This window comes from Centruroides vittatus, unplaced genomic scaffold (assembly GCF_030686945.1).
Source record: "Centruroides vittatus isolate TY-2023 unplaced genomic scaffold, ASM3068694v2 contig_926, whole genome shotgun sequence".
NCBI lineage: Eukaryota > Metazoa > Arthropoda > Arachnida > Scorpiones > Buthidae > Centruroides > Centruroides vittatus.
Genome location: NW_027122612.1, coordinates 621,960 through 634,247, shown reverse-complemented (window position 1 = coordinate 634,247; position 12,288 = coordinate 621,960). Strand labels below are relative to the sequence as shown.

Here is a 12,288-nt window from a genome sequence, read left to right as displayed (position 1 = left end):
TAGTTTCTATTATGATAAAATTATATAATTATAATGAAATTTGTTAGCGAAGTAGAAAATTTTTCATGTAATGTACAGTACGTGTAGTTCTCATAATTATAATCAATTTTTAATTTTTTTACATATTTATTTTATTTTATTTTTGTTATTTAAGTAAATATTCTATTTTCTAAATCAACAATATTAAAATTTTTAAGAAAATTTAATAAAATATTTATTTATTTACTCAAATGTAATGATTCAGGATAGCATAAATAAAACGTATTAAGAGAGAAAATAATAATAATAAAAATACTGATTTAATAAATGTCTATATATATATATTTTTTTTATTTTTTACTATAAAAATAATATTTTTAGGAAATTTATTTTTATAATTTAATAAAAATCATAAAAGAATAAGCATTATTCTTAAGTTTTATTGAAAAGTAAAATTAAATGTGAACCAATTTATGGAACTCATCAGTCACGAGTAAGAATAAATAATTGTTTTCTGCACTTTCTAAAATGCGTTGTAAGGGGGAAACAGCAACAATTTTAATGGCAACGATCTACAGGATGAGGGAGAGAAAAAAAAATGAACAAAAGTTTCAGACGAAATGCTCTGCGAATCACCGAAAGGCGCAATTAGAAATGAGGTTTACGAGTGATTTTTACTTTGAAAATTGCAATGTATTTTTATAAAAGTAGATCGATTTAAATTCCTTAATGTCCGCATTTCAACAGATGAAAGGTTCATTCAATATTAATGGTAAAATTACAGAGGGTAATGAGTGGTACTTACTTGCAGAAGGCAATCATGGACATCAAAAAGAAAGCAGCTGATAAAACCTCTGCTCTTCCCACTATACTCGATACCTGAGAAAAATATTCATTGAAATCGTTAAACTTACAGAAAGAATAAACATTTTCTATGATTCTGTTTCTTCTTTTTTTACAATAGAAGAAAATTTTAAACGCTAATGTAATTAGCAATTATCGAAATTCGATCCCTTAATCTTTTTTCTATTCGAACTTATACTTAATTCTCCACTGGAAAAATCATTTGAAAAGTTAAATACATTAGCGTAGTATTTAACATTAAAATTTATTAATACCCCACATCAAAGTTTAATGTTAATCATTTAAAAAAAAAAATTAAAAACCGATAGAAAATTCATTAGATTTTATAATTTACTTCGTACTTACAGCTTCTGTGTGTATTGGATGGGCGGTAAATAACAATGCTGCAGTTCCCGAACTTTCGATATCCCAAGAAAGCACATTTTTGCACATATACATCAGCAAATATACAACAATAGTATGCAAAATAACGTTTACTAAATGGAACCACCAAACGCACCATCCTTTCAAGATAACATTTAATCTGAAAAACATCAAAGTAATATATCATTTATGTATTTTGGACAGTAGAAATTAGAACAGAACAGTATTGTTTAACAAAAAATATCTCTCTCCTCTTACACCCTGTCCTAGTTGATGGGATAAACCAGGATCAACAACCCATATACTTACTAGAATCCATGTATAGGAAGCATACTGTTTCTGAGGTTTAAGGGATAAAGTAAGCCGATAAAAGTGATTGAATGAGTTATATTCATTAAACAATCCTCAATAGAGGGCTTAGACTTATAAAAAAAATACAATTTGCTAAATAATCCTCGTATAACTTATAACTTAAGTCTTTTTTAATATATTCTTACATTCAATTTTGTTTGCATCTTTGCCGAATTTTAAATGAATTTATTATAGTATAAATACGTTATTCAATTTTCTATTATTTTTTTTTATAAATTTTAAAATCCTTATTCATTATTCAATACATGATCGAGTCTATTCAATAAATTTAAATTTCTAAAAAAAAGTTTTATATGAATAACATGACTTGAAAATGTGAGTTGTATATATTGTTTATTTTCGGATTCACATCACACGTCTGCCAATTCTTTACAAAGTTTAATATTTGTTATTTTTAAAAATAAAATTAAATAGAAGTTATATTATCAAATTAAAGTTATTAAAATTAAGAAAGTTTACGGATATAAAAAGTAGAGAAAGGAAAAATAGATAGCAAAAACTAGAAATGAAAGGTGTCCTTTTCTCTCTACAATTTAAATTATTATTATTAGTGCTTTTTTTATAAATTAATATAATTTTTATATTAAAACCTGTCCAAAACGAAACCTGAATAAAACGGAAACCTGCTTAAAACACTTGGGAACGGAGTAATTTTGTGTGCTTAAAAGAAAACCTGTTCAAAACAGAAAAAATATTCAATACCATGCGATTCCGGTTTACACAGGTTGTACTGTATATAGTTTTTTAAAAACTTTTACCACTCAAAAATTATAGAAACTTATACAGATACATTCTTTATCTCTATAAGTTGCTATAATTTTAATTTTAGTGTATTACAATAATTTAAAAAAAAATTGAAATACTATAACATTTAAAAATGATCCTAAAAGTGTAATTTTTTTTATATATATTTTAAATTATTACAGGAAAAAAATCTAGATTAAAATTTAATTTAAAAAGTTAAGAAATTTCTTGAATGTAGAGAGATTTATCTTTCTCACTTTAGTGTAATGTTTCAGAGATATAAAATTTAGCAATAAAAATGATATAAATCTTTAATATATTTTGATTTTATTTAACATCACATTTTGAAGATATTCCAAAAAATAAATCAAATTTTTGCCCCCTTCCTCCAAAGTATAACCTATCAAATACTTGGTATCTCAAAGCAATTCATCACTAAGAAAATACGAAATCCCGAATTTTGGGTAAAGTGACATTGTAAAGAATACCAACTTTCGTATTGCTCTATGTGTTCTTCAGCCTATTGTCTGCATGTCTGCAACAATCCGTCAAAGTTAAAAGAAATAAATTCAAAGAGGTATAGATTTTTAAAACTCATACATTTTGCATATATCAAATGTTATTTATTTGTAAGGCATACAAGGCAATAAACGAGATCTTAACACTATCGAAAAATACGCTTTTTTATATATACACTTTTTATTCCTTTTATTCTTTACGGTCACGTTTATCTTCTAAGAAAATTTCCCTACAAAAATATTCTGAATACTAAATAGCGGATATGCTACATTTTCAGTTTTGTTAGAGAAAAAGGAATAATTTTTTTTTCTTATTTTATTTTATTTTTTTATTTTTATTTTCCATGCAATTGAAGTAATGTCTGGAGGGAGATTTTCTTAGATGTTTGCACTCAAACGGACGAAAATGTGATGGAAATCCTACATGACTAAACGTCAGCAAGTACCTAGAACTTTATTTTACAGTTTCTAAAAAGAATTTCTTTCTTTCTTTTTTATTGTTTTGAAAGTTTTGAAGAGGTTATTTTTATATCATTATCGCCGGAATGCTTTTATACTAGAAAGTTTTTAACGCCTTTCCTAGCTTAAGTGTAAATATATTCGTGACCCAAATTGTTTATGGAAGGTTAAAAGTGTTAGTTCTACTGTATAAATCATTAATGATGTGTATAAGTTATATATATATACCTTATTAATGATTCAAATAGTGTATATAGTATATTACTTTGCCACTGTGTTATATATAACTGAGAGAAAGTATGGAAAACGGTGGAAAAGTACCCCCAAAATTTTTACATTTTTGGACTTAGGACACCTTGAAACGTCGAAAAATGGAAAAAAAATTCGGGTTTTTTTTTTAAACTGTATGTATGGACGTTAGTGTGTGTGAGGGGCACGATTTTGTTCACCCTTTTTGAAGCTTAATAACTTCTGTGAATTTTGTCGAAAATTTCTGAAATTTTGCTGGGCGATTTGTATATTAGGAGGATTAACGCTATTAAATTTTGGTGGTTAAAGGTCGAGGGAGTGGGAAGATAGAGCAGGGGTCGTGTGTCTTATATCGAGTAGTGTCGGACTTAATGACGATTTTACTCGTTATTAGCATTTATACTTTTTTATATATAAAACCAATTCCTACTCTAAAAATTAAGCTTTTTGCCATTTTATAATAATTTAAAATATAAAACTTTTTTAAAAATAAAATATCATAACAGATGGCGACACACACGCAATTTTAAATGTTGACGGGAAAGTTAAGCAACTCGTTGCTGAGTTTTATATATATATATATATAATTCAAAAATTCACATAAAATTTAATTCGAATTAATTTATTAATGATAGAGAAATGTTTAATAGTTTCATTACGATGGCGTTACAAGCAATAAAGAAAATAAGTTAAATGCAAAAATCTATTTTTCATTTATGTCGGAATTGTCATAACGTTAAAAGATGACAATTAAAATTTCATAAATTTATTCAAACAAACAGTTTAATATGGCAAGTTAACATTTGTACGCTTGTCGCTCTTTGTGATAATTGAGGACATATTTCTTTGAGTTTCAATAAAAGATGACAGAAAGTGACATTGGACAATGAAATTTCTTTTCTTTTTGACGCCGACCCATTCACTTGGTCAATTATGAGTTGAAAGCTAATCATTTTGTTTCGGGTCTTTAGCTTTGTTTCTCTTAGAAATCTATTGTCTTTTAGGAGAACAAAAGTTTAATTTCCTAATTTTTTTATAAGTAAAAAATATAAAAAGAAAACAACTTATTTTTTAATTTAATTTCCGTATTTTTTTTTTGTTCATTTCTTCTATTTTATTAAATTTTACAACATTACAACATTTATTTTTCAGTTCTATGCTTAATATATATTTTTGGCGCATTGTTTTACTTGTTTACAATGGAGTGTAATAGCTTCATGGGCCCAGGCAAATTTGAATTAGGAGCTTTATATACAGTGTCGATTTCAGAAAGAAATATTTTTTCGTTATAGATTGGTTTGGGGTCTCATGTTGGTAGAGGCTCCAGGCAATTGTCTTTTTTTGCCCATAGGATAATGCACCAATATTTGTTTATATAAAAGTACTTTAATAAAAGTATAAAAAATTTAAAATAAACGTTTAAAATATTATATAAAACATTTATTTTTTGTACATTTAATAAAATTCTCTTAGGAAAATATGTATTAGAAATTCTAGAATAAAGCAACAGATATTTATAGACATAAAGACACGTGTTTCAAGTATGTAAAAGTATTATCATATTTTTTAAAAAATGCTTACAATAAAGATAATGTAATTTAGTTTAATATAAATTATTTACATTAAACTAAAATAAAGTTATAAATTTAAATAATTTATATAACTTTATTATAAATTATTTAAATTTATTGTGCAACTGGAAATATAAATAATGTAGATATAACGAAACTGCAATAAAATCTTGTGCAAAATAACAAAATTTATTAATAAATTATCGATTGTTGAGTTTTTTTTTATTTGTTTAGGTATGAATAAAAATGAATATTTTCTTTAAATTAAATTTTAATGTGCGTTTAGGTTAATAAAATCGATATTTTTTAAGAGCAATCGAAAAATCCTGAAGAGGAAAGTGGAAACTGGACTTCATGTGTTTATAAGTAATTTTTGGAAGAAATTATATTCATTTCAAGACATATATTAACATAAGAAGACTGATTTATCTACATATTAACATATTAAATTGAATAAATCTGCATATGATGAAAGGAATACAATTTAAATTGCATCCCAAAATAATTGCAACGATGATAATTTCTCATCATTTAAATTACAATTGATATAAAGTTGGTTCCAATCGAAATACACGATAAACGTCACACAATGCAAACTTTTATTAAATACTATAAGAATTCAGTCGAGAAATTTTTAAAATTTTAAAATATAAATATTTAATAATTTAATTTAATTATATTTTATTCGCAAATAAAATAAAATGATATGAAGGGTGGTCCAAAGTCAGTTTAAGTTTCTTAAGATTATTTTAGAAATAATTAAAACTCAGTTTGTGGTTTAATTACTTCTTAAAATTTTATCTTCGGCCACCCTATACATCCGGAGATAATTTTAATTTTTTGGATAAATGTATTTATAAAATATCTAATATTAAAGGAAAATAAACTTATTCTATGAGAAGAGATTCTATAAAAATAATTATTTACGTAAGAGAAGCTTAAAATATTAATAAAATCATTCATTCATTGAACCAAACACTATAATGTTCGAGACCACTGAAATGTTAAATTTTCAAAGCAACTTTCTTCATAAAATTTTTAAAATATTACGAAAAATCCAAGCTATAAAGCTATTAAAATGAAGAAATTTGATCTTTAAAACTCGATTAATTAAGCAGAAATTTTTGTTTTATAAACTATTTTAATAAAAAAATATTATTAAATATTTTAAATTGAAAAACTCATAACAAGAATCTTTTAAAAAAATGATTAAAATTACGAGATTTTATTCATTTTATTTGTAATTAAAATTTTATATATTCTAATTAAAAATATATTTTCCTTTCACAGGAAGCTAAAATCGAAGAGTTTGAGGAGAAGTTCATTGCAGAAACCTATAGGAAATGACTTTTTAGGGTATTGAAGTCCGTCGAATCCCTTTAGAGTCTCCCAGCCACTTATTTAAGAGAATCCTAACGGACATTACAAGAATAGAATAAGAGAAATGTTACCAAATTTGAACAAAATCGTTCAATTCACTCGAACCCCAGAGGCGTGTATGAGGAAAAAAATCAATCTTTCAACCATTTTCGAATTTTCCTATTTTGAACAACAGTCGAGATTAAACGATAAGTTTAAAAAAGAAAAATTCTATAAATATAAAATATGATCCTGAGAAATTTTGTTAAAGTTATTTTAGATTTAATATATCAAAAAGAGGGAAATACAATTAAATCAGCGTAACTTCGATGTATGATATACATTCGAGTCTGTGTTAAAATTAAAATTAAACGAAATTAAACAACAAATATATAATTTTATTTACTAATTTTTACTGAATATTTTCTATTTTTTATTATTACAACTGGTGTTTTAACTGATAAAATTAATTACTTAAACGTAAATACTGTATATCTAATTTGAAGCGAAGTGTAAGGTGTTTGTTTACATTTTATAAAATTTAAATCAATAAAAAAAATAAATGTTTTCAAATTAATAACTACAATTTTTTTGTTAAACCTATTCAAAAGATGTATTTAAAAAATAAATAAAATATTATTAATTTATTTTTTGAAAATTGATTAAATTCATTAATTAGGCTTTCCTGTATCTTTAACACAAGAAATATGGAGGAGGGAAGAAATTGTTATTTTGCATTTAGGAAAGTCACAAATGTAAAAAAAACAGCAGTTTAATGAGACTTAATAATATTGTTTACTTTCGTTTTTTTAATTAAAGTGATGACTAAAGTTTAAGAGCGGGGAATTTAAGAGTATAGAAGAGACGTTTCTGTTTATGTTTAGAAATGGACAGTTATCATTAAGCAGTAAAAATTCGGAAGTAACATCTCGGTATCGAGGGATTTTAAATTAATGTCCTTCCAATTGAAGCAAGCAATCCGTAGGTCAATAACTTTCTCAGTGATCTCTTTCTACCTCTCTCGTGGGAGGGCATCCGCTATTAATCTCTTCCTCTCCATTCTACTGACAAGTAGAACGGTATTGGATGTAATTACAGTAGCACTGAACTAACTTTTTATACCTATGTTGTCGATGTATTAGAAATCACAGTTTCTTTCTTACAGTGAATTATTCTCCCTGAAGATTTACCTACTTACAACCAATGTGAAGTTGGGGAGCAGCGATACTTTCCTCACTCTAACTTTAATGTGTAGGAAGCTGTAGAGATGCAAGGATTCGGATTTAGGATCTGCATCTACATACTACAGCTTAAAATATCGTCTAGTAGAGTTATCATGGAAATTTTTTAAGTAAAACTATTTTTTACCATAGATATGATGATATAAATCTCTCATATTGCCTTCAATTCTAATATATATAATTAAAAACTCAACTATATGTAAGTCTGTTTTATCTAAAAATAATTTTATAACGGTAAATAACTAGAAATATATAATTATTTAATATAATAGAGAAAATATACTTTATAATAAGTAAAGTTTTGTATGTATTATTATTGAAAATTATCTCTAAAAACATAGAAGAGAACAATAAGCATGTAAACCTTAGAATATTCAATAAAGTTGTATAACAAGTTTGTTAATTAATAAAATGTTAACACATTTATTTTCTTTTTATAAAAAGCTTGCACATAAATTTCTTAATTAAACATAATTGAAAGCATTATAAACATTGATATGCCAGGTTCTTTATTATCTGTTTATCTTCTCTCTTCTATCTTTTTCTATTAAATGATGTGAAGAGTTAGAATGAAAGACAGCTGATAGAGAAAAATAAAATATTTTTAATTATATTAATTATTTATATAGTTAATTTAATTGCTAAATACAACGTGTTTAATAATAATTCTGTAATCAGTTACGATTTTTATTATTTTTTTATTTAATAACAATAATGTAAAAAACAGAGCACGACTACCTTATTATTTAAAAATATTCGAGAATTTTAATTTTATTTTTTATTAGAAATTTACTTAATTCGTTTATTAAAAGAAATAATAAAATTTTAAAATTATAAATGTTTAAATTAGTTTTTTAAATAAACGAAATATTTTAATTTTAATAAATTTTTTAAATAAAATAATTAGAAATGATTAAATGTTTTTCTATAAATATTTAATTAAATATACGTTTTCAATTAAGTTTATTTTAAGGTAGAAAAGATGATTAAATTCTCCCCAAATAACGAATTTTTTATGTTTAAGACGTTAAATAAGAACAATTTCAATAAAATTGACTTAATAAGTAACTTCTACATTTATTGTTTGTTAAATGTTACTATATTTATACGAAAAATAACGATAGAACAATGAGTTTTATTGTTGTTTTCTCATTTGTAAAACATTCTATCTCTATAATTATTTTAGTTGTCATTTAGTGCTCATAAACGATTCTATGTAATACTAAATATTCGGCCAACGAACTTTTGCCAAGTGCTAAACGACTCGGAGAGAAAACAAGATTCTGTGGCAAGGAACACAATTAAGTGGTAGCTCCTGTATCCTCAAGAGATCTAAGAATAAGCATGGGTTGGTAAATCTTCGACCTTCGTAGAAGTTAACTTTATTGATGAGTTTTTGCTCTCCTCTCTCATTTTAACAAACAAGTAATCATGCCTTTATTATTTTACTTATCAAATCTTATTATATTATTATTATTATGTATGCTAATTATATATATAAATAATAACGTAATTAAGTATTTTTCTCTAATTATACATAAATTAGTATATAGTAAAATATATTATAAAATTTTATGTATAATACTATATTTATAGGAAGATTATTATATTATTATAATATAATACAGAATCTATTTTAGTATTATAATAGCGGGCATTATATATATATATATATTAATATAAATATTTAAATTATTCAATTGTGTACTAAACTATTTAATTAATATGGTATTGCTCAAGCAGTATCATATTCCACAATAGTATTGTTATTTAAAAAAAACCTATTACTATTAAAAATAATAATAATATTTTTATTTAATTTATTATTAATATTTATATTATATACTATACATGCTGTACATTATTATAAATAAATAAAACAGTAAAATTTAATTAAAATAACTTGATAATGATATTTACAATATTGTAATCATTAGAGAATAAAATTAAATAAAAATACTTTAGAGAAATGAATAAGATTTTACATCAACAGGAAATTAAGTAAAAGTATTTTTATACATTAATAATTTATTAAATACTTTCATGAAAATTGCTGACAGTTTAAATACTAGTTAAACAATATATTATATACATTATAATAAAGTTAAATAAATAATTAATTAAATATAAAATGAATGACTTGCCTGAACGTTAAGATAGTCAAAGGTCTGTACGACTTGTGACTGTCCCAATCAGCCATGGATTTTCCCCAGTAATCGTTGAAAAATAATTCCCATAAAGCATTCTTTCCATTGACATCGGGATTTCTAATAATAGCGACGATATCATCGTGAACAAAATCACCTTCCAAGCTATTAGCGTAACTCATTAGGATGATAACAGTTAAAGAAGTGTAAGTTAGCACCGTTACTGTGTTGTGTCTTGTCACCACAAACGTATGTCCCATGATAGTGTTGTTGATTCTGCTATGTTCGATTTAGTGGTTAAACATTCACTCATTTCCTCAAACTCACACACACACATTTATACACACCACACACACGAGGGAGATTGGCATACTGGGCACAGACCCCCAAACTGATATCTTCTACGATCGATTCTTCGGTAAGGGGAGAATTTCATGCGCGTGCCCAAGATCTCCGCCACGTGTATGTGTCTCTAACAGCTGTGTGTGACGTCAGTTCCGGTTTTAGTATTACCTTGCTGATGAAAAACTTTTTACTATAAATCGTAAAGTGTAATTACTTTGTGACTTTAAATTAATTTTTAGCATTATTTTTATATTAGCTTCCTTATAATTTAAAAAAGTCGTATTTTTTACGATAAAAATAAAGTTATTAATGACTTAAAAACTAGAAAAACTTAATAAATTTTACATGTAAAATGGGGCTAAAAGGTAAGGGATAACATTAAATAAAGGAAGATTAAAATCGTGAATCACAAAAAAAAAATTATTTAAATTAAAAATATTACAAAATTTAAAATAATAATAATAATAATTTTTTTTCTAAATTAAAATTAAAAAAAATATTCGAAATAAAAAAAATTATATACTTAATTTAAAACAATGATGTAGCAATCAAAAATCGAAAATTAATTACTTAAAGATTACTTAATTATTTAAATGATTAACTAACTGACTTTAATTAATTAGACAATCACAGATGACAACAATTACTGTGTTAAAATTCTAATATTATTTTCGATAATAAATTAATTTGAAAGAAAATAATAATAATAATAATAATCTGTTATATTATATAATTTCATTTAATAAATAAAAATTAAGTTATAAATATAAATACGAATTATTTTAATACGAATTTTCTTATTATTTTCCACTGAATTACAATTAAATAAGTATTAATTATTAAAGATAAGATCATTAAATAAGATTAATGAATCAAAGTTATTAATGTTTTGATTCCGATTGCTGATAATGAGACTAATTTATTAAATTGTCGAGATAATTATGATTATTAATCTTCATTAAATTTACACTTTCAACTTTTTAACGTTACATATATACTTTTTCTAATGACGTATTTCTGAATCAACCCCGTTTAAAACACAACAATACACATTTAAGACGAGGAACAACTTTTTCAATTCTTAATAATTATTATTATTATTATTAATTAACATTAAATTCCTCACGTTTTTAGAGAATTACAAGACAATTTATTTATTAAAACATTAAAAATTAAATTATTATTGTAAATTAGATAGAGAGAAAGAGAGAAGATAAGTGCGAAAGAAGCGTGCTTATCAAGTTTATCTAATACACCAGGTAGGTTATCGGGGCATCTCTTCCACACCTACTTTATACCAATCTATTCTATGATCTGTCATCTATTAATATATTAATAAGTATGAGATATGTTATTATATATACATAGATGCATTCTATACATATTAATTTCAGATAAGTTCCGGAGAGATGCGCTTATGGTGCATCTCTCCCGGGCTTATCCAATGATAATAATTTAGGTAGGCTATATTATGCAACTCTACTTACACGGGAAGAAATTTAAAGAATAAACTATGTTTTAGTTACGTATTAATGAAAATATTAACGTTATTTAAATTGTTAAATATGCGCGTTAATAGGGCCTCTGTGAATGTGTTTAGTTACCATATTATTTTTTCAATATAGATATTTATAAAGTTATGTAATACAGTAAAACCTGCGTTAACCGGACTAGCACGGCAACGGATATTTTGGCAAGTTCCGTTTTAAACAGGTTCTTTTTTTGGACAGTTCTTATTGTATTAATTGTAAAATGTAAAAATAAAATATAATTGAAAATTTGACTGTAATATAAGAATATTTTCGTAGAGTTTCGGATCGTTGAAAGGGTTCAACCATGCTATTGATGCATAATAATTAGAAAGAAACAATTGAAGTGTAAAGAAAGAATTTCATTTACATGAGCTAATCTGATATTATCCTATTTGAAAGTAATTTCCTAGCAATTCCCAGAGTAGTGAATAAGGAAAAGAGCTGATCTAAACTAAACCAATGAAGTTAGCTATAGGAATTTTATATTAATTAAAAGTTAAATTCGTTTAATTTTTATATTTTCTTATATAAATATTATAAATTAA

General features: G+C 24.6%; 1 protein-coding gene across 1 annotated transcript in view; it reads right to left on the bottom strand.

Moving 5' to 3' along the window:
* The window catches only part of LOC136984644 (protein O-mannosyl-transferase TMTC1-like), a 36,482-nt gene extending 26,228 nt beyond the window's left edge, over positions 1 to 10,254 (bottom strand). The window contains exons 1-3 of the mRNA XM_067281711.1: positions 9,864 to 10,254; positions 1,189 to 1,366; positions 785 to 858 (exon numbers count right to left, since the gene is read on the bottom strand). Of these exons, the coding sequence (XP_067137812.1) occupies positions 785 to 858; positions 1,189 to 1,366; positions 9,864 to 10,126 (515 nt within the window). The 5' untranslated portion in view covers positions 10,127 to 10,254. The remainder of the gene's footprint in view (positions 1 to 784; positions 859 to 1,188; positions 1,367 to 9,863) is intronic.
* Between the last annotated feature and the right edge of the window lie 2,034 nt (positions 10,255 to 12,288).